The sequence below is a fragment of the Brachycentrus maculatus genome, unplaced genomic scaffold (assembly GCF_059751285.1).
Source record: "Brachycentrus maculatus isolate JH-2025_06_01 unplaced genomic scaffold, ASM5975128v1 h1tg000454l, whole genome shotgun sequence".
NCBI classification, from domain to species: domain Eukaryota; kingdom Metazoa; phylum Arthropoda; class Insecta; order Trichoptera; family Brachycentridae; genus Brachycentrus; species Brachycentrus maculatus.
In genome coordinates, this window is record NW_028281201.1 from 695,680 (window position 1) to 720,535 (window position 24,856).

The following is a 24,856-nucleotide window of genomic DNA, read 5'->3' on the forward strand; positions in this document are numbered from 1 at the left end:
GATTAAAGAAAACACTTCGTTTTTTACCACTTGAGTTTTATTATAGACTACATGTTTCAGAAGTTAAACTTCCATCATTCAGGTATGTATAATAACATGTTATTATACAGACCTGAATGATGGAAGTTTAACTTCTGAAACATGTAGTCTATAATAAAACTGGTAAAAAACGAAGTGTTTTCTTTAATCATTGTAACATGTCTTACCACAAAGTTAATGCCGAAACAATAAATAAAATGTTTTTTATTCAATAAATACCTCGTAAACTTTGTTTTTTGCTACGTTTCGACTTCCATTGAAGTTGTCACCTTCAGAATATCAAAGAAAAGTGTCACAGCAAAAGAGGTTGAAATGTTATACGAATCCAAGTTCACGCATTATTCTTCAAAAAGTGTATCACCAAAAAATTTAGCACCGTTTAAGAACCAGCGGTTTTGTCGTTAACCCTTATCGCGCCTACTCGCATTGCTGTTTTCACATAGTCGGATTTTTTACCATAGTAAATTTCAACCTTAGCGTTCATTACGATGATTTAAACACCTAAGGGGTTAAGCGAGATCTCCACCAAAGTGCCGCCCTCCTTTTGTATGAGCCAAAGTGCCGACCGATATAACATAACTCGAAATTGACTCATTAAATCCTCAAGAGATCCGAACTAATTAATTGGAAGCAATATTTATCAATCCTTTCTAATAAATAGATGAATTTCGTATGATTTATAACGCCTTATTAACGATACCAGACGTATAAATTTGATATCAGCTTTTTTACTCAAGTACTTACCTAGCTGAATTAATCTTTCGGCACTTTATTTGTTGTAAATTCACGTAGGTATATTTCGGATACGTAGGTTGGTACATAGGTAAGCTGGTTTTATTTATTTACTTGTTTTTCTAATAGTCGAATGAACTTTTATGTAGGTAGGTGTGTTTTATTTGACTTATTTCATTGTAGAAAGTAGGTACCTAGTACTTATCTGCAATTTCCTTATTGCATAGGTAATATGTCTCGCAAAATAGTAAAATTTATTTGTTTTTTCTATTAAACAAGGTGGCGTGTTTTAATAAAATCTTAATGAAAATTTTTAAAAAAATATATGTTTTTTTTAGTTAAAATCTAAAGAACAAATTAAATCTTTGTCTGCAGTTTTTATTATTTGAATTTCGTATCAGATACGCCAACAATCGCAACCGAATTTGCTGTCAAATACACTCCTCTAAAGGACTTTTTCATTTTCATTGCAACAAACGAATGGTTAACAAATTTAATAAATGTTGCAACAAGACAAAAAAAAAACTGAAACTCGTTACAAAAATACACTTCTTTCTAATTCCTTCAGTAAAATTCCTTCAGTAATATTATACGGTTACCGTATGCATTTTCTCTTTGAACAGAATGTTCTTTTTTTTCTGAGAACATTTCTGAAATGCTGTATTATGCTGTATGAATAAAATATTATTAATCATAGAGCATAAAACAGTATTTCAGAAATGTTCTAAGTACATTTCTGACATATTATGATGTATCATTAAGTTTGTGATTTCGCAAACATCTTTCCGACGGAAATTGTAATCTGTGACATTACACGCATTGTTTTTATTTGTAAGCCAATTATTATTATTATTATTTATTGTTATTTATTATTATTTATTTTCAAATTGATAAGTTATACGGATTTTCCAGTAAAAATAATCGATGGTCAGTATGTTTAATATAATACATCAATTAATAGGTAGGTACCAGGTACCTACTTGCCGGATTTATTTTTATTTTTATTTTTAAAAGGAATAACCAGCAAAGCGTCTATTTTAGATGCTTGTCTGTAGGTAGGATAGTAAGAATAGGGAAGGTAAATGTGAAGAATACATCACAAACACCTAGACCTGCTGAAAATAAATCTTTCTTGAATTAATTTTGCAATTGGCGGGAATCGAACCCGCGACGCCAGTTTCGCAGTCGAGCGTCCACCCAACTACGCGACAGTGCCTACCTTGATTCCGTAACCGTGATTTTAGGTGATGATACATATAAATATATTTGTTAAATGATACTCCAATTATTTATGTAATAGTTAGGTACTGGATACCTACTTACTGGATTGATTCCATAACCCTGATTTTAGGTGACGGTACATATAAATATACTTGATTAATGATACTCCATTTATTTATTTAATAGTTAGGTACTACATACCTGCTTACCGGATTGATTCCATAACCGTAGTTTTTAGGTGAAATACATATAAATTTACATTTTTAATGACACTTCAATTATTGACTTAATATCTAGGTACTTACTGGATTGATTCCATGACCATGACAAATACCTAAATGTCATTTTTACAAGCTAATTAGTACTTTACGCATTCAATTTATGCTTAAATTAATGAAAATGTGGTTATATCCAACAGCGATCGGTGGTCAGTATGTTAAAAAATACTTATTATTATTGTATTTAGATATATTTCACCTAAATACCACGTATTTAGGTGAGATACATCTAAATATACGAGTACATGTTTAATGACACTTCAATTATTACCTTAATATTTAGGTACTAGGTAGATACTTACCAGATTGATTCCATGACCATGACATATACTTAAATGTCCTTTTTGTAAGCTAGTTAGTACAACATTTTGAGTGTGTCCAAATATTTGTTCACAAAATCTGGATTATCTCCAATTACAGAAGTTATTTTCATATTATTTTTTGACATCTCATCAAAGATGAAGAAGAATATGGAAGTCTGGGCATTTACGGGGCTTACGACCGTCATAGGCTGGTTTAAGTGATCACTTTACACACGTGTAACATTCACCAATTCTACCCATTATTGACAACCACACTACTCAAATTCTTGGAAGTTCTATATATATGAACCAATTTAGAAACCTTGTTCATGAATCACTAGAACTTCACTAGAGACATCTATTGGTGAGATGTAAAAAAGTAGCTAGTTAGTATTTTACGCATTCAATTTATGGTTAAATTAATGATATGTGGTTTTATCCAACAGCAATCGGTGGTCAGTATGTTAAAAAGTACTTATTATTAACTTTATAGGTAGGTATAAGACACTTAGATTCCATACTTAGGTGAAGATATACCTAAATGCATAATTTTTTGTATGGTAGGTACTTACTGTTTTACACATTTAATTTATTTACCTTTCTAGTGCTTTGCACGTTTTATTGTTAAGTATGAGGTCATGTCTTCGGTTATCAAGGAAAAATGTGTATATTACTGAATGTCGGTATTTTACTTTCCACATAAGCATATATGTATAGTACATATCCACCCTTAAATCACCTAGACATTACTACACATAGTTATTATGCTGTTTTTTTTTAATTAAGCAAATGTCTCCTACCTCAGAACAGATATTTTCTGTACCTAGTGTGGATAGACACCGGCTTAAATGTTTGCTTGTAATTTAAATTTAATTTTAATTAATTGTATTAGATACCCGTTAACTGTCGCAAACATCTAAATAATAATAATAATAATAATAAAACTCTTATCCGCACTCCAATGGTGCATAGGGCACTGCGTAATACAAGAGCAGTGTCATCTTGATCGTTTTACACATGAAGGGGAGGCGATCAGCCCTCCGCTTCAGGTACCAAGCCCAGGGTAATATTGAATAAATAGTACAGTGAAAAAATCACTAATATTTATTTCACCCCCCCCCCCCTGGGAATCGAACCCGGGACCTCCAGAACGGTAGCCGAGCGTGCTGACTATTACACTACGGAGATGGACAATCAATCAATAATATCTCCAAATCTACCTACATTATTTTCTTTCATACGAAAAATAATGCACTTTGTTTTAATATATAAAATCTACCATCATTTGTATCTGTGATCTTTGTGGAGATACATTCGATGTGATATCGTTTAATAATTTATGCAATTTACATCTATGGCCAATTTTTTTGTAGGATCTAAGAATTCCTAGGCTTCGTTTTATAATGTAAGATTAATATTTCCGGGGTAGAATGTATTAATTCTAGTAAATAAAAATGTAGTTTATGTTTAACGAAATTTCATTTATTCATAATTTTAATAAATACAAGTCTGTACATCTCGAATTGATTTATAAAAAAATATATTAATAGGAATCACTTTGAGAACTTAATAAGTTTTACTTACAATCTAACGTGTCGTATAATATGGTATTTTAAATAAGTGGAGTTAAACGGTTGGGTCTTGAGAGATAAAAACAGATAACAAAAGTTAAAATTTTTAAAACAAAATAAGTACCGAATGAATATGAACAAAAATTGTGCCTTAATTTTTTTTTATTAAGTTTTTGCTTTTGAAAAAAAGTCGCTGGATTAAGTCAATATAGTGTTCGGAAAAGCTTGCTTTATTAAGTTCAATTTATATCATGGTTTTACCTAGTTTATAAATGAGTATTATAATATAAGATTAAGTACGGTTCACCACTTCCAAAGTAGCTATCATTTGTACACTTCTCCAGGATCTTCAACTTCTAACATCCTATTTACACATACGGAGATTACAATCACATTCACACCCCTGCGATCCTCGTCATCCTTTTCGGATATTAACGCACCACCTAAATACCTATCACATCACAAAATTCGACCATTCGATTCTAGTTATATTACATTACATAAAACACTAGGATTTCTATATCCTGACTATTCAGTCTATGTTTCACGATGTCCTTTGAAAATATTATCACAGTTTTTCGAAGGAACGAGAGTTCGTCAGCATCTCTCTCGTCAGCCGCCACACTTGCTTGGCCGCGTTCTCCAAGGCACTCGGAGACTTCCCCTTGAAGAGATCCAGATTGGGTAGGAAGTAATGGGGACACCTTCTGCACTGCAAGCAAGAGATGAGCTGTAGGAAAATCCCGTTGATTCTGTCACCGATAGCACCCTCATCCCATTCCGGTTCTCTGGGATGCTTCTCGCATTCGTATAACAGAAGAGTCTTCATGTGGTAGCACGTCACAGGGTTTCCTGGAAGATCTAAGTGACGATCCCTGATCGTTTTCAGAATGCTGAGGCACTTTCTTCTGCAGCCACCCTGGAGCAGCCTGTTTTCCGCTTCGAAGAAGTTGAGCGCCCAGGCGTCACCTTCCATAGCTGAATTCTTCCCTTGCAAGGCGATGCACTCTTTGGATAGCAAATCGAATCCCTCGGTTTTGACTTCTGCAACTATGGTGGGATGAGGCCACGGAGCGGCTGGTGCCGGCCAATGAGCTGCCGACCTCGGCCAAAGTCCCGCGCATTTGAACGCGGGAGTTATCTGCACAATATACCTTTCCCTTATCCGTAACTTCACTTCCGTAGTTTCGGCGATCATCTTGACGCAGTCTCTGTAAGAGCACTTGTCGCAGGCCTGAGCCACCAGCGTTTGGAAACGAGATCTTATTTTCCTCGCGGACAGGTAGCCAGAAGCCGTGATGAACTCCACCCACAGGGACATGGATCGCTTCCTGCCGTCGCTCAACTTAAGCACGGCGCATCCTGGGAGGCTTCCGTCGTCGACGAAATTCAGGACGCCCATCTGGTTGAGATAGATCACAATTTCGAATTCGTTCGGAGAGATAACTTCCAATCCGTCAAATCGGCCGTTGTAATCTGTCAGAGACGAAATGAACCTCGGTTCTTGAAGTTCCACCTCTTTGAGGACATCCTGCACGACCCTGCAGACCTCGTGTATGGTTTTGCTGATCTGCACCTTTCTGCTGTGAACTCTCTCGGAACAGTATTTGTTCATCTGATATACTAGCTTCGTTTGGGCCGACAGCATGTCTGCCGGCACTAACATCTTGGAGCCGCTTTCCTGAACGTTTGATAACAACATATGAGCGTGTCAGATCTTCAACATAACCACAAAGTAACTGAATAATCACGATTGCTTTTGTTTTATCGTTATTTGCACAATACACATGGGTTTAGTTTTTATTGGTGCGTACTCATTATCAAAGCATGGTAGAAGCAACGCCCAAGATTATGACACACAACCGACGGGTTAGGAAGTTGGGGAGAGACTGTTGATTTTACCGGCGGGTCTTTGTGTCTGCAGTAGGCGGTTCTCGGTGGCGCGGTGCGCATGAGTGCGAGGGGGAGAGCCGTCAAGGAGTGACAAAGTACGGTATACGGTGGTGGACCCCGCCTCCTGCCACCTCGCACCCGCCCATAGCGCCTTCAGTGTTGACAAGAGCTTTTGACGTTTGTTTTGATCATAATGGATAACCGCCAAGATTCCTTTTTGATCGGCTCGCCTTGTAATGTATGGCATTCTTAACCAGACCATTGTTTTATTTTCAGATTAATAAATAGAAATTCTCGTTTTTATTCACTATGTGCGCTGCTAAATAATTTATAGGCTTCAAAATATCTGCGCATATATCTTACCGAGCATACCTCAAAACTAACTTGTGACGTGATTACTGAAAATAATTAGTTTCTCATACTATTGCATATGCCAATGTTTACTTAGTCTTTAAGTCATTGTATGCGTCTGAAATTGTATTTTTTTTATTTTATTTTTGGAAACATTGTTATTTATTTATTTTTTTGTTTTTGTTTTCTTATTGTTTTTATTTTATTAAAAGTAAAAGAGGTAATAAGAAGATCCCGAGGGGTGGGGACGAAGTGTCGGCCTCTGTCCGTACATCCTCCTCCCCCCTCATTAATTGAATAGAGCATTATTTATTTCTTCAGAAATATTTTGAAGATTTTCCTCTATGTGCAGCTGACAGAGAGTCCCTCAGGACTCTATAACTGCTGCGGGTGGATGGTGGGCTCAGATTCCAAAAAAAATATTTACTTACGTTTTTTTCAACCTTATTGTTTCGAACTACCAAGTACCTACAAAAAAATACTGTTCCAAATAAACTGATAATTTCATTTGTAACTGGATAAATGTGAGATCAGTGTCGGGTTGTGGTCCCGTGGTTAGTGTCGCGGACTCTTGAGTCAGAGTTTCTCGGATCGAACCACTCTACCAAAATTTGATACCTTTTTCATAATAATGAGACTCTTAGGCTCACAGAAATAGTATGAAATTTAAGTATTTTTGCAAATAATAAAAACGCAAATATTTCTTTAACTAACACCCAAGAAAATAATAAATAATATCGGCTTATACTGTTTTTTGGGTGATTCCATTAGTTGATATTTAGAATTGCTACGGAATGCACAATAATATTTAGGATTTAGTTTTTGGCAAGGGAATGTAATTAATTATGAGTATTTTAATGTTTTTAATGTTTTAGAATGTAATAAACCCTGATGATGACAAGGTTCTTGTCGAAACCGGTAGGTTAAAGTGTACTAATAATAAAAAAGTGGTTAAAACAAAGTTGTTTAATTTTATGAAGTTCATGAAATGTGCAACGAAGTATCTGCGAAAAACATTCAGGAAATGAAAAAGATGTTTTTTTTTCTTTATTTTAAATTCTTTTGCATTACATGACATAAATTCAAATACAAAAAAATGTGAATAAAATAAAAATATAAATACAAAAAAAGATCCCACAAAGGCATGGCCTGTGTGTGGGTATACAATATAATTTAGGTCATAGTAAAGGGTATAAGGGTATAGGTATTACAAGTAGAAATAGAATAATAGTGTTAATATAAAATACAAAAAATACTTGACTATCAGATTTTTTTTTAATAAAATTAAAAACATTAAAAAAATGAAAAAGTAAAAAGTTAGCAAGCATCTTCTACAAGAAAAAAGGCTTAAATCTGTCTCTTCAATAAACAATCTAAGCAAAATTTTAAATCTACACAAACTTGTCCGCCTCCGTAGTGTAATGGTCAGCACGCTCGACTACCGCACTGGATGTCCCGGATTCGATTCCCAGGGGGGGTCAAATAAATATAAGTGATTTTTGGACTCTTATATTTATGCAATATTACCTTGGACTGGTACCGGAAGCTGAAGGCTGATCACCTTACCTTCATGTGTAAATGATCAAGATAACACTGCGTTTATATGGTGCAGTGCCCTATGCACCGTTGGGGTGCGGATAAGGGTTTGAATGAAAAAAACACAAACTTAGGTAATTAACATCTAACAAATAGTCTTTGTGGAATAAGTTTAAATTTGTGGATGTCTTATTTCATTTTATATCTTAAATTCGTATGACGACCCTTCTTTCATACAAACTACCCCTGATACTAAACACTTCCTATTTATTCATTCCTTTTTAAGTAGCACGACTCCTCCCAATTTTTTCACTATGAGGAACCGACCTTTATTAATTTGCTTGAAGCGAGCAAGACATCAATCTTCCTTTCCATCCTTTTGGGATCCTGGTACCTCTTTAATATATTTCATATATGATGAATTATTTCACGCGTCGTTGACGTTCGTATATTACGACTCGGTTATCTTTTCCCATCCATGGTGTTTTTCCCATATAATATGTTACACCTTAATTAACGATAGTGGACGATGATATTAATTAGGTATACTTTTTGTGTGTTTAAAATTTCGGTTCGTTACTTTCGATAAGGGTTAGTAATTTTGACGAATAACAGTTTCGAAAATCTTGCTTTAAGCGTCCTAATACCTACATATAATATATAAGGCACTGTATTATTTATTAATTCAGCATTCACTGTGTTGAATGGTATGTTGATTATTTTTTTAATAATTTATCATTAGTGTAATACAACTTTTTGAGTTTTAGTTTACTACCCACGACTAGTTTAGAAAACTACGGATACTTTCATCAACATATGATTACAAAAACTAAAATTGAATTTTTATTATTAAGATTATAATTTGACCAGATAATTTATTTACAACATTTTGAGTGTGTCCAAATACTTGTTCACAAAATCTGGATTATATCCAATTACAGGAGATGTCTCTAGTGAAGTTCTAGTGATTCATGAACAAGGTTTCTAAATTGGTTCAAATATTTAGAACTTCCAAGAATTTGAGTAGTGTGGTTGTCAATAATGGGTAGAATTGGTGAATGTTACACGTGTGTAAAGTGATCACTTAAACCAGCCTATGACGGTCGTAAGCCCCGTAAATGCCCAGACTTCCATATTCTTCTTCATCTTTGATGAGATGTCAAAAAATAATATGAAAATAACTCCTGTAATTGGATATAATCCAGATTTTGTGAACAAGTATTTGGACACACTCAAAATGTTGTAAAATTGAATTGTTTTTGATATCACATGTTGATTAAAACATCTGTAGTTTTCGAAACTAGCCGCGTGTGATGAAATAAAACTCAATAATTGGTATTATCCAAGTGTTTATATACCTACGGCACTGCATCAAAACGGGTATAGAAAACAAGTATCTTTTTTTTTTTAAAGAATTTTAGGTATAATTAAATAACTCGCGTGCCTCAATTTTTTTGAGCGTTATAAGTAGGTTTACAAAATCATTTATGATTTTAATGTTTAGTTTCTTCAAACCCTTATCAGCACCCAGTGGTGCATAGGGCACTGCATCATATAAACGCAGTGTTATCTTGATCGTTAACACATGAAGGAAAGGGGATCAGCCCTCTGCTGGCGGTACCAGTCCAGGGTAATATTGAATAAATATCGGAGTGAAAAAAATCACTTGTATTTATTTGACCCCCCTCGGAATCGAGCCCGGAACCTCCAGTACGGTAGCCGAGCGTGCTGACCAATTACTCTATGGAGGCGGACCGTTTGGTATGGGCATTTTCTAAATTTCTTTAAAGTATCTCAAGGAAATCAATCGGCCAGATAGAAATTGATTGAAATTAATTGATACGAGTAACTTAACCGGTAGCGGCGACCGTTTGAGTCGAGAGTCGCAGTCGGAGCGGTCGGATCATGGACCACTGCATCTTTGGTCAATGCCTGACATTAACATGAGATCCAAAGGCACGCCGCCACGCTATATATCCAATATCATACTGTGCGATTAATCATAGTCTATAACCCCGTTTGCTATAAGTATCCGTCAATGATTTTATAAGTGTAGGGTGACACGACCAATTATTGACAGGGCTCCAATTGTTGACTTCTTTATTCTTGTTTTGTTTTTTTTTTATACTTTTTTACACTTGTTATTTTTGTATTTATACTACTAAAACACTATCCTATAATGAGTACTTCCAATAACTTATATTGAAAATATCATGTTTTTAGCTTTATGTATGTTTTTATAATTTTTCAAGTGTAGGGTGACATGACCAATTATTGACAGTGTACTTATTATTGACCTCTTAATTTTTGCTTTAAATACCCTTTTGCTTTCTATTTTTTTTACTCTTTTATACGTCTTCCTAATGTTTGTATTTGCATTCTATAAAACTATCCCAAAATTTGGTACTTTCAAAACTATCCCAAAAGTAGGTACTTTCAAAACTATCCTAAAAGTAGGTACCTACTTTCAATGACTTCACAAAACTAAAAAAAATCATGTTTGTAGCTCAATGTAAGTAATTTGTTTTTTATAGTAAATAATTAAATATGTCATATGTGGAACGTGTAAGTCGTATAATAATATATATTTCAACTAACTTACTAATAAACCATCACGCCCCTTCCCCACAAGGGTAAGCAGAGATTGTAGAACGCCACACCGATGTCTTTGCAAACAATCTTCGCCTCTTCCGTATTCATGCATCTCCTCATACAAACCCGGCGATTGTTCGGACTCCTAACCTGACCACTTGTGAGTATTGGAAATGCTTGATCGTGCCAAGTTTTCTCGGTATTCCTCTGCTTGTGTTAGCAACCACATTCGCGTCGTAAATTCGTTTTACTATCTTTATTTTTTTAGTTTTTTATTAAAGAGAGAAATATTTGTGTTTGTATTATTTACAAAAATACTCTAATTTCATACTAAATATTTCTGTAAACCTAAGCGGCTTATTATTAGAAATAGGTATCAAATTGTAGTAAAGTGGGTTCGAACCGGGAAAATCTGACTTTAAGAGTCCGCGACACTAACCACGGGACCACAACCCGACCTGAAATTATTATTTTTCTCTTTTCTTTTATCTTTTATCCCTTATGCGCACCCAATGGTGCACAGGGCACTGCATAGTAGCGACGCATTCTTATCTTGGTCGTTAATTGCATAAGGCAAGATGATCAACCCTGGGCTTCTTGTACCAGTCCAGGGTGATATTGAATTAATTTGAGAGTGAAAATCACACATATTTGAATTTAATTGAAATGATAGATCATGTAAAAGCCAAGTAAGGTGTATTTTAACTCATAAAAATGTCAAATCATGTAAATTGTATAAATATCTATCTACATATGTATTTAATACAGTACGTTTCTACCAAAATTCTCCGAAATAGTCGTATTTTATACGTCTACTTATCTACTGAATTGTTACATACCTATCTCTTGCAATAATTTAATTCTCCATGTTAATCTCTGGGCGTACACCATTAGCGGATAGAAATGGTATATTTCTTATCTCAATGGTGCGTTATATCGTGTGATCGTTGGCTAATGAAATTTCACCGGGGGCACCTTAAATATTTAAGGAATTCTTAATGCTTAAAAGTTATCTATTTACGGACATACCTACTGCTAGAGAGTGGCCGTGAAAGCTTAATTTATAATATGAGTCCACGGAGGGACAATCCTTTGAAAAATCGCATCTGTTTATCTATAATTTTATTTTCCCCTGTTCAATAAAAGTGAAGCCAATTCGCAACCAGCGCACTGAATTTGGATAGAGTGTCTTTGTTGTTTCGGACCCGATAGCGTCCAATGCCACCAGCAACTGCAAACTGAGAATGAGACGATTCTTAGAACTATTTACAAAATCGTTTGAATGATGTCCGCTTAATTTAATCACAGATTTTTATTTTACGGTTTAGTATTTTACAGAAATAGCGCTGAATTCGCAATCATTGCTAGATTTAAATGATTTTAATCGGTTTAATCCTGACTTGTGGCTATTTTTGACGTATTTTAAGTTTTGATGCATTTTGGTGAAACCGGAATTTAAAATATAATGTAAGTATACCTAATAATTAAGTATTGTGTAATAGGGGACCATAACAGAAAAACGTGGAATATTTTTATTTTCAAAACATTTACATATCGGTGACAATTCATCCTTCTAGTTTTATCCAATTTATAGGTTGTTAAATCATTAAATTCATTGTTATTTTATACTTAAGATAAAAGAGTTTAACCGGCATTAGATAATGCTCCTTATATAACAAGAATTAAGGTTTTTTGCCTTGCTTATTAATTCACGCTAAATTTTAATGAGCATTGAATATATTAGACATGTGATGGAACCTGCTGATAATAGATCTGAGAATATACGGATATTTATTTCAGGATTTTTTTTGTTGATGAAGGGTGTTTCAGATTGTTTGTCGTTTTTGATATTTAAAAATAAAACACCACAATTCATTCAAACTTGTTATAATTACTATTAAATTAAAGAGTAGGTCTTAAATTCTTTTATTATTACAATAACACATTAATATTAATTTTTTGTGTTTTTGTTAATAAAGTACATCTTAGTAGACTCAAAGAACCTGTGTTTGATTTAAAAATTAATACATTAATTAAAATGGAGTTCTACAAATTAAATTTTAAATCAATAAATATCTTAAATTATTATTTATTAACAATAAATAATAATTTAAGATATTTATTGTTATGTCTGTAAGTGCGCACCATCCACTTCTTCTTTTTCATTTAGTCTGGCACTTAAATTTTCGATCACTCGCTGGAGCATTTATCTCAACATGTATGGAAATATGGAATTTGTTTTATTAATGCGGTAGTCAGTTTGTGGTACCCTAATATCTCATTTAAATTTAAATTTCACCACTATTTCTTAGTCAGTAAGTTTTTTTTTATAGTTGAAATATTATTCACTAAGTAAAACTTGAATTATAAAAAAATATTGAATTCTGGACACTTACAGGCCTTATGACCTGCTATAAACTAGACCAGTTTCTCTTTATATACCTACGTGTAATATTTACCATTCTACCCATAAATGACAACCACACAAATTTCGGAAGTCACATTTATGCTGTTATTATAAAATATGCCATTTTTAATTTGAGTTTTACTTGGTTAATACCACTTATGGTTAAAATCTACTGTGACACGTTTTTGCATGCATTCCGCTTCAATTTCAAACACCGTATGATGCGGAATGCATCGAAAAACGTGTCACCGTAGATTTTAAGAAATTATAGTATTTACATAGTAAAACTTAAATTAAAAATGTATAGATTTTACCACAAAGCGACTGCCGAATCAATTAATGAAATAAAATATGCTGTTTCTTATGATTTTTTACTAGTCGTCTTTAATGATGTCGTACGCTGAACTTTTTATAATTTTTTTTAAGTCATCTTTTTTTCTTACATCCATGATCGATAATAGATGCAAACTTTATATGCATAAATGCCAAACAATTTTTGAAACACATAAACCGAAGAATCAAATACCCATCTACGTTGAATTCAATTATCTTATTTCACCTGAAATACACCTGTTTTTTTCGTTATTTAAATTCAGCTTATTTATTTAATTTAAAATACAAATCGCTCACTCCTTTCAAGAACGTCATAAATCAAAAATCGTCAATTTTCAGTTGTGTATGTTTTCGGAATACCCAGAAAATGTACTATATCCTAGCAAAAGCGACATATTTTTAACTCAATATTTACCCGCTACAGGGCAGAAAGTGTTGTTTTTGCATTTTGAAGAAAAGGTATTGTTTAATTATTTTTTTAAATAAAGTAAATATTTTTCAAATGGAGAAAAAACCTTCAGGTTTTACTTTAAAAGATCTGTTGCACAGTAAAAAGTTCAGTAAGTGGCTTGATATTTATTTTTAATACATTGTATTATATTTTTAAACTTTAAAAACGTTCTCCTGAAAAATCGACTTTTTTGATTTATGACGTTCTTGAAAGGAGTGAGCGAAATATGTAATTAGTTGTCTTCCCAGCTAAATTGAATTTATTTATGAATATTTTTTTATTGAATGTTTAGATTATTTATGCATACTGTAGCTTGCATATGAAACTGAGAGAACATAGTTAATACACACCCTTAAAAATAATAAGGTATAACCAAACCACTAATATATGTATATCGTAGTCATACAGGAGAATGTGACCAAGTGCATTTTTTTTACAAAAACGTGATAATTGACTATTTGATATCTTCCTAGCTTAATATTGCCCTGAAAAAATCCCAAAGGATTTAAACGAGGAAGTTGACTTGTTAAAAACTGTATTGATGTTTATTTTCTTGCCAAGCAAAATTGGCTCTCCTGAACATTTTACGTTTTGTCAGTTGGTCACTTTCTCCTGTACGACTACGATATATAACTAACTTACTAACCAACCATCACGCCACTTCCCCATAGGGGAAGAGAGACTAGAACGCCACACCACTCTGTTTTCGCAACCGTTCTTCGCCTCTTCTCCTGACCAGACCATTTTCAAGTATTTGACATACCTGATTATATCAAGTTTTTATCGGTCTTCCTCTGCTCCTTTTTCCAACTACACTCGCTTCATAAATTTGATTTACCGTTCATTCCTCACTGATTCGTTCCACAAGTTCAAACCATATCAACACACCGTTCTTAATTGTATCAAAAATGCGTACGTCAACATTGCATTCTCTCCTTATTTCGCCATTAGAACATTTATAATAGGTACATAGTTTAGCAGCACATTCATCTGAGGGATCACTTTCGACTGCATTCAGTCTGCGGTCATCTTTCTTCTGCAAACTCTATACGTACTTGTATGTGTATATATATATTTATATTTATATATATATATATATATATATATATATATATATATATTGTATATATATATATATATATATATATATATATATATATATATATATATATATATATATAGATATAGATATATATATAGATATAGATGTATATATATATATATATATATATATATATATATATATATATATATATATATATATATATATATATATATATATATATAGATATAGATATATATATATATATATATATATATATATATATATATATATATATATATATATATATATATATATATATATATATATATATATATATATATATATATATATATATATATATATATGTTTTACTCATTCGTTTTATGTTTTAATAAAGTAAATATAGGTTAATAAGAATAACACCGTTTGCATATTTTTTTTTAATTCAAACATTTTAATATATCTTCAATAACTATTATTTTGTATGTTTTTTATTTAACATTATTATGCACTGAATGGAATGTACCTTCGTATACTTTTTTGTAATACTTATAAAATAATATGAAAACACATTTCTAGATCAATTGAATTGTTCCTACTGTTTACTCTAAAAAGACGCATTTATAATACAATAATGTAAATAAAATATCACAAATAAATGTCTCAAAATAATGAACAGGCTTTAACGCTAGACAAGTACTGAAATCACAGATCCGTTTGTATAACTTCGTTATAATATCGACGCACTTAATGTACGAAAAATGAAAGTAACAAAATGACTAGATCATGTTATTTTGCTTTGCAACTTATAATTAAAACGTGTAAAAAAATCACTAATTAAAAGCACCTCTATTTTAAAATATGTTTGAGATCGTTGTTTTAAAGTTTTTCTAAGGAACGCGTGTTCGTCAGCATCTCTCTAGTCAGCCGCCAAACTTGCTTGGCTGCGTTCTCCAGAGCGCTGGGCGACTTTCCTTTGAAGAGATCAAGGTTTGGAAGAAAGTAATGAGGGCATCTTCTGCACTGAAGACACGAGATCAACTGAAGGAATATCCCGTTTATTCTGTCTCCTACGCTCGCTTCGTCCCATTCGAGTTCTCTGGGATGTTTTTCGCACTCGTAAAGCAGCAGGGTCTTCATGTGATACCCCGTAACTGGGTTACCCGGCAAATCCAGATGCCTGTCTCGCAGCGTCTTCAAAATGCTCAGGCATCGTCTTCTGCAGCCTCCCTGCAACAGTCGGTTCTCCGCTTCCAAGAAGGAAAGAACCCACGCGTCTCCTTCCATCGCTGACTGCTTTCCTTGTAGGGCTATGCATTCCTTGGATAATAGGTCGAACCCTTCCGTTTTGACCTCAGCAACTAGGTTTGGGTGAGGCCAAGGGATGTGAGGTATTGGCCAGTGAGCCGCTGATCTTGGCCACACTCCGGAACATTTAAAAGCCGGTGTTATCTGCACAACGTATCTTTCTCTTATGCGCAGCTTCACTTCTGTCGTATCGGCGATCATTTTGACCGAGTCTCTGTATGAGCACTTGTCGCAAGCTTGAGCTACAAGTGTCTGAAAGCGAGACCTGATCTTCCTCGCCGATAAGTATCCCGAAGCCGTGATAAACTCCACCCATAGAGACATCGACCTCTTTCTTCCGTCGCTCAGTTTCAAAACGGCACATCCGGGAAGAGATCCATCGTCCACGAAGTTGAACACTCCCATCTGGTTCAGGTACAAAACCACTTCGAACTCTCCCGGTGAAATTACTTCAAGGCCTTCATACTTGCCGTTGCACTCTGTTAGGGAAGAGATGAACCTCGGTTCTTGCACTTCGACTTCTTTCAAAACGTCCTGCACGATCTTACAGACCTCTCTTATCGTCTTGGAGATCTGACCCATCCTCGTCTGGACCCTTTCCGCGTAGTACTTATTCAGTTGGTAGAGCATCTTGGACTGCGCCGCCATCATGTCCGCCGGGACCAGCATCTCGTTAGGTGCTTTTGTTTCTAATCTACGTACATATTTACAAAGCGACGATTGATATTCCCCATTTCGTTTGCCGTTTTGTCGGCGATTCGCACCGCTTCCCAACTGTATCGCGTCCGCTTGTTGACTGACAACCGGTTTTGCGCGGCTCGAGGTGGGGGGGGAGTGGAGGGGGTATAAATGGGCGGAGTCTACGTTCCCTCTCCCGTGAATAGTCCGGGAATAGATTTATAGTCCCGTGAGAAGGCGGCCCTATCGATCGGGTCGGGACGAAACTCCTCCCACGTTTCTCGCTGTACGGACGTATTTTTACATACTTACTTACGGTTCCCGCAAATGTATGGCCGGCAGGGCAGATCCAAGTACCTATATATTTTATTGTTTTTATTTAACGAGGAGGTATGGAGGAATCCGAAACTAGCGTCCATAAAACGCTGTAAAAATACTTCTGTCTTTGAATTCTTTGAATTACAAAAAGTTCCCAGTTTATGTGGCTAACATTTAATTAAATTACGCATCGCTTAAGTAAAATCCTCAATACTTAAGTAAATAATCATCAAAGTAAATAAGATGTTTTTAACAGATCATAAATATACTTATCTACATATTTTGGTTTTTACCCATAAAAACAATATATGATTCCAATAATTTGTTTTAACAATTTTTTAAATTTAATATACACGAATTATTGCTGCTCGCTGATAGTGTTTAAAGGAGACGTGTATTTACCAGTGCTTACTATTTGTTATTTTATTCTTATTTTATGTTATAAGACTATTTGTTTTAAGACTTTTTGTTTCTCTATTAGTGTATTTATTAGTGTATTTTTATATTAGATACTGTATATATGTATTATCTTAAAGGCTTCAGCCGTTCAATAAATAAATAAATAAATCAGTGATTTTTTTTTTCAATAAATTTATACTTGTCAACACATTATTTACACGGGAATCTAAATTATTTCTAATATTTCGGTGGTATGGACATGTGGAGCGAATGGATAGCGAGAGAATGACTAAGAAAATATATGTGGCGAATGTGAGAGGGAAAACAGAACGTGGACGACCGAAAAAGACTTGGCACGATCAGATCAATCAGAACCTAAAATCTGGCGGTGTCAAAAGTCTGCGTAATCGGAGGGCATGTATGACTAGATGTATGGATGTGAAGCAGGCGAGGAGTGTATGTCAGAACAGAAGAGTGTGGCGTTCCATCCTCTCTGCCTACCCCTGCGGGGAAACGGCGTGATGGTAGTAGTAGTAGTAGTAGTAGTAGTGAAATTAATCAAATCGAAATTTAAAGTTGACTTCAATTTTTTTAATTTAAATTTTAATCACCGAGTAGCACATGCTTGCAACTGTCAAAAACTGAATTCTACAAACTATTTCTGCTGATTCAAACATACGTATGAAAATCGGAGAATTTTAATTACATACGTATTTTGAAAAATGTAACAAATTAAATCGAAATATATATTTTTTGTAAAAATATTATTAAAGTTACGCTCTGAACATCACATACCTACAACTGTCAAAAACTGAATTTAACGAAACATTTCTGCTGATTCAAACTCAAATATACAAACCCGAGAATTCGAATTAGGTACACAATTTAAATAGTGAAATGAATTCAATTGAAATATATGTTTTGTTAAAATGGCCTTACATAAATTTGCCAAATATTACTAAAGTTACGTACATAATATTACACACTTACAACTGTAAAAAACTGAATTTAACGAAATATTTCTGCTGATTCAAACTCAAATATACTAATATCAAACTCAAATATACACAATTTAAATAGTGAAATGAATTCAATTGAAATATATGTTTTGTTAAAATGGCCTTACATAAATTTGCCAAATATTACTAAAGTTACGTACATAATATTACACACTTACAACTGTAAAAAACTGAATTTAACGAAATATTTCTGCTGATTCAAACTCAAATATAAAAACCCGAGAATTTGAATTAGGCACTCAGTAAAATAAATTCAATTGAAATATACGTTTTGTAAAAATGGCCCTGCATAAATTTGCCAAATATTACTAAAGTTACGTACATAATATCACACACTTATAACTGTCATAAACTGAATTCCATAAACCATTTCTGCTAATTCAAAATCACATACGCAAACCGGAGAATTTGAATTACATTATTTAAATAGTGAAATAAACTAAATCAATATGTACATTTTAGCCAAATAGTATTAAAGTTACGCACAGAATATCACACACTTACAACTGTCAAAAACTAAATTCCACATAACGTTTCTGCTGATTCAAACTCAAAAATACCTTCATTAGATAATTGATTCGGCAGTCACTTTACAGTCGTATCTATCCATTTTCAATTTAAGTTTAACTTGTTAATTACAGCTATGTCTAAAGTTTAATTTTAAATAAAAAATACCATTAATCAGTCTTGAAAAAGAAGCGGTTAGCTTCGAAACCGGTAGACATTATATATATATATATATATATATATATATATATATATATATATATATATATATATATATATATATATATATATATATATATATATATATATATATATATATATATATATATATATATATATATATATATATAAGCTGTAATTAAATATTTATGGTGATTTTAAAACAAAGTTATATTTTACAACATTTTGAGTGTGTCCAAATACTTGTTCACAAATCTGGATTATCTCCAATTATAGGATTTATTTTTCATATTATTTTTTGACATCTCATCGAAGATGAAGAATAATAATATAAGAGTTTCTGCTCAATAAAAAGCTTATTTTCAACTCACCAATAGATGTCTCTAGTGAAGTTCTATTGAATCAAGAACAAGGCTTCTAAAGTGGTTCATATTTATATATAGAACTTCCAAAAAATTGAGTGGTGTGGTTGTCAATAATAGGTAGAATTTGTGAATGTTACACGTGTGTAAAGTGATCACTTAAACCAGCCTATGACGGTTGACAGCCCCGTAAATTCCCAGACTTCCATATTCTCCTTCATCTTTGATGAGATGTCAAAAAATAATATGAAGTTATATTTTAATTATAAAATGGAAAATCACAAAGTTATTGCTTCAAGTATAAATTATATCAATAATACCCATTTATAAAATGGAGAATTTAACCATATGAAATGAAGAAATAAATTCAATTGAATTATAAAGTTGTACCTCATAAAATCAGTTAGTTGCGTTTGCCCACGCTTCGTGGCTTCATGAAATAATGATACGAAGGCTTGATAGTTGATTCGCCTTTATCTGGTGACCACTCGCTACCGGCCGATTTCCATTTTATCTCGCCTCGGCTACCAGAATTCATCATATTACAATATTCTGCTTTGATGTTTTATTCATAGCCAGTTCTCGCTACTTGCACACTTCGTTATATTTATTTCCTCGTTAATCCTTTCGTATACCGCGTTTGTTTGTGATCAAACAATAATACAGTAAAACCTCGATGTGACGTACCTCTATTTAGCGGATTTCGGGTATAACGGACAAAAATCTGGTAAAATGTAGAAAAAAATATTATCTTCAAGTTAAGTGCTTTTCAAGTGTCGCCGTATGCAAAGGTTTGTTAGCGGCTATGATAATCACAAATTTTGTCTGAAAACTTCAAAAGTGCAAACAAAACTTAATACAATTCATATTAGGAGCACTAACTTTGTGATTTTCCATTTTATAATTAAAATGTAACTTTGTTTTTAAACCACTATGAAATCACTATATAGTGATTTTAAAACAAAGTCACATTTTAATTATAAAACCTAATACCTTTTCATAAGCAAGATTACCGAAAACACATTTGTTTGCTAAATCATTTCCACTATCTTCTTTTCCTCAATTCATTCACAGTGAAGCGCCCTTAAATATGAGCGTGAGTTTTTTTTTCTTGAAAAAAAAAACTCACGCTGTATAAATTATTCAATTCAATTCAATTTATTTAATAAAAAAATAATATATACATTACAAACAATATTCAAGGCGTATATATTATAATAAAAGTAAGCAATAAGACTTAAAGGTGTAGAAGAATCCCGCTTCGGAAAACTCCTTCGGACACATGGAACAGATCAACATCCAATGTGATATTGTTTAACATAGCGGTAGCTCTTCCTACAGGCATAACCATCGGCAGGTTGGTCCTGTGTATAGGAATGTGAAACAATCTATGCCGACGCTGTCTTAGGTAACTATCGGGAACATACAGACCAATGCTCTGGATAATTTCAAGATTTTCGATCATACCGCGCAACAATCGATAAAAATGCGTAATCATATACACATTCCTTCTAGTCTTTAAACTATTGTAGCCAAGCATACCCTGGAGAAACTGGGTCGGGTAGAGCCAAGGATAATAGCCGTACTCTCTCATGTAGAGATACCTCAAAATCTTCATACCTCAAATTTATTATTATCATTATTACCGAAAGCAAGCGCGTCGATATCAAACAGTAACATCACTTCACGACGAGTTTCCGAAGATGATAACGGACATCCATTTTTTTTATAACATTATCATCATTATCTTATTATTATTATTATTATCCATGTCTTTATAAGCGCCTTTAGGTAGTATTTTACGAAAATGTTGCTATACAAAATATCCAAATTATTATTATTATTATATCGGCTTTAACGGACACTCCCTCCCGTCCGTTATATTGATGTTTTACTATCCTTTTTGTGACTCAAATTTTGCCGCTTCCTGGGCAAAACCAAAAACGATCTACACATCCGAAACTGATGAGTTTATTTGGTGCATACCACTTTTTATTAAAAACTATTGTGACACGTGTTTCGATGCATGCAATATCATTATCAAACACCGTATACGGTGTGGATTCTATATTTTCATCTTAGTAACTCTTTCGTCTCTATCAACATATCCATAAGAAACATGATTCTTTTTTCTATCAATGTAAGTTAGTAGTTTCAAATCCAAAGGGTTAAATATTTTTCGTTTTGTATGATTGTTGTCTTAATTTGAGCAATTCTCATTGTTTTAATGCTTCATTTACATAACAATCTACATAACTCAACTAACAATAGTAATTCAGAATGATAATTGTTTTATTATTGTAAATTATATCTTCATATCTATACTCATACCCACGTTCGTAAATACCTTAATGCTAATAATATTGGATACTTTATATATCGCCATTTCCGTAAAATACTACGTCACGAGTGCTTCGATTAAATGTATTCTAAAAATCTGTGATTAAGTTATCAAAAAAATCTACAATACAAGTACAACGTTTTTATTTATTTAAACTTCATGTACAGAAAATAAAAAGTACATTGGCGGGCTTATTGCTAAAAAGCAATATCTTCCAACCGACCAAAGACGGACTAGTGATATTGATCAAAACGTTTGATACCATATATAGCCGTTTGCAATCAGAGGGTAGATAGTACTTGAACATTTAAAAAACATAAATTACAAATTGACATTTAAAAAAAACATAAATTACATATTAATATACCAATTACCAATTAACAAAAGACGATAGTAAGGAGGGCAAAGGAAGAAGGGAGTTTAGGGAAGGAGGTAGAGGGAGGAGGTTTGATCGACAGTTAGGATTCTAATGACAGATAGTAATGTCTCAGACGTTTTTAAAAGTTTTACGTTTGTAAAACGTTCCTCGATTTTCGCATAAAATAGATCCCAAAAACTTTAAAAACTAGAGAGATGCAAAAAAAATCAAACCTACAATTTGTAAAAGTATTTTATACCATACAAACGACCTTATAGTCGAGTAATAAATTTCTTTTTCTTCGTATTAACACGACAGTTTCTCAGTTTTTCACTCATATTTTTAAATTTTAAAAGAGTGAAATATTGAAACCTAAACAAATAAATGGTATTTCTAGAATTATTGGTCTAAAAAATCAGTTTTTATTGTACTAGAACTGCCTGCCTTGTATTTTATTTCATCAATTGATTTCGCAGTTACTTTGTGGTTATTATTTTTAATTTAATTTTTACTCGGTAAATACCACTATTCCTTAAAATCTATTGTGACAAGGTGTTTGAACGTGATGCGGAATGTATCGAAACACGTTCACAATAGATTTTAAGATATAACGGTATTTACCAAGTAAAATTTAATTTTAAAAAATATTTTGTATATTATTGATGGGCACCTTCTTCTATTTATTTATTCAAAAATATTACATTATGAGTCACATATATTATATTATATTCCCGATGAGTAATTTCCATTACTCATTTCGGATACTAGCATATTAAATCTTCCTTTATTTTCGAACGTCCTACAGGACTCGATGGCGTGATATCGTTACAAGATATAAATGAAGCAGTAAATAGTTAGCTTATGGCATAATATATATATATATGGCCATGGGTGTGTTTTGTCACACAGAGCATGCGCGGTGCGCAAATACTTAGGTAGGTACCGAGATAAAAGTAATGGTCGAATGCGTCTAGAGAATCAACTACACTACTACACGACCAAGAAGTCGGCCATTTTATATATTAACTTTCAATGGACAGTGATAAAGGATCTATCTACATACAGATACATAAAATATATAGATAGTCCTCGACTTTCGGACAATTCGCTCTTTCACAAATAAAAAAAAACGAATTTTTACTCGACGTTGCAATAATTTTTCGCTTGCATGCACTCACCGAAAGATGCTATAAAAATATTTTAAATAAAATAAATACCTGTTTGAAAATATTACATTCCTCTACTTTCGAACATTCATCGTTCGCACTTTTTCTGGGACCTATTGTTAGCGAAAATCGAGGGACTCCTATACATCTTTATGGCTTATATCGATACGCACCGTATATATAATTATATAGTCAGCACGCTTGGCTACCGTACCGGAGGTCCCAGGTTCGATTCTCAGGGGGTGTGAAATAAACATGAACGATTCTTTTACTATTCAATTTATTCAATACTACCCTGGACTGGTACCTACATGAAGTGAAGGGCTGATCACCTTTCCTTCATGTGTTAACGATCAAAATAACACTGCGTTTATATTATGCAGTGCCCTATGCACCATTGGGTGTGGATAAGGGTCTGAAGAAGAAGATATTCCTTGAGTTAGTATTATACGAAAATGATGGTGTATAAGTTATGCGATATTATTATTATTGTTAGCTCAAAACAGGCGTCTATCACCTGATGTTTTAATCATGATAAAAGTGCTTCCCACCTAGAAAAGAAACTGATTAACGAGTGATCTATTGGTCAATTGGTCTGTCTTCCATCGCTCTTGACCTACGAATGCATCGATAACTCCACTTCCCTTATCTACCCACTTGAGATGTTCGCTCGCGAGATGGAGACACGCGTGATTTATGAAACGTCTTGTTATCAATGCGTGTACTTAGCGAGTGTGTGATGACGGCGCTAATGGTGTGTTTTAATCAGGCGTCTGCGACAAGGTACGAGTACCTACATACTTTGGTGCGTTATGGAATGATATATTCCTGCATGATCAAAACTGCAATCGGATGCATCCGTTCGCACGTCAACAACATTGGATTTATGCGCTACGGTTACTTTGAAGTTTTTTTTCACTCTTATGTTACTTAAATAATGCCTTAATCAAAGGAAACATTCACAACATTTAGACTGTGTCGGAATACTTGTTCACAAATCTGATTTTCTCCACTTAGGAGTTATTTTTACATTTTTTACATCTCCACATAGATAATAAAAATAAAAAACCCTTATCCCCACCCAATGGTGCATAGGGCACTGCGTCATATAAACGCAGTGTTATCTTGATCATTTACACATTAAGGAAAGGTGATCAGCCCTCCGCTTCAGGTACCAGTCCAGGGTAATATCAAATAAATATGACAGTGAAAAAATCACTTATATTTATTTTACCCCCCTTGGGAATCGAACCCGGGACCTCCAGAACGGTAGCCGAGCGTGCTGACCATTACACTACGGAGGTGGACGATACCACATAGATGAAGAAGAATATTGTAGTCTAGCCATTTACAGGACTTACGACCAGTTATAGGCTGTTAAAGTGATCACTTTACACACCTGCAACATTCATATTCATGACATGACGTTCCATGATTGAATAAATAAAAGTTTTCGAAATCCAATCATC

The 24,856-nt window shown here is 33.4% G+C and overlaps 3 protein-coding genes across 13 annotated transcripts in view; 1 reads left to right on the forward strand and 2 right to left on the reverse strand.

The window, feature by feature from the left end:
- rg (A kinase anchor protein rugose) overlaps positions 1 to 24,856 on the forward strand; it is a 620,520-nt gene that overhangs the window by 463,639 nt on the left and 132,025 nt on the right. The gene's annotated exons all lie outside the window — the stretch shown is intronic.
- On the reverse strand, positions 4,033 to 6,041 carry LOC148302401 (protein mab-21). The gene has a single exon (XM_088271641.1). The coding sequence runs from the start codon at positions 5,843 to 5,845 to the stop codon at positions 4,712 to 4,714; it is 1,134 nt and encodes a 377-aa protein (XP_088127767.1). The 5' UTR covers positions 5,846 to 6,041; the 3' UTR covers positions 4,033 to 4,711.
- Positions 15,183 to 16,854, reverse strand: LOC148302402 (protein mab-21). The gene has a single exon (XM_088271650.1). It carries the CDS (start codon positions 16,726 to 16,728, stop codon positions 15,631 to 15,633), a length of 1,098 nt encoding a protein of 365 aa, XP_088127776.1. The 5' UTR covers positions 16,729 to 16,854; the 3' UTR covers positions 15,183 to 15,630.

What these genes read in the sequence shown, in the direction of transcription:
- LOC148302401 (XM_088271641.1), bottom strand. Translation starts at nt 5,845, where the DNA reads ATGTTGTTATCAAACGTTCAGGAAAGCGGCTCCAAGATGTTAGTGCCG.
- LOC148302402 (XM_088271650.1), bottom strand. Translation starts at nt 16,728, where the DNA reads ATGCTGGTCCCGGCGGACATGATGGCGGCGCAGTCCAAGATGCTCTAC.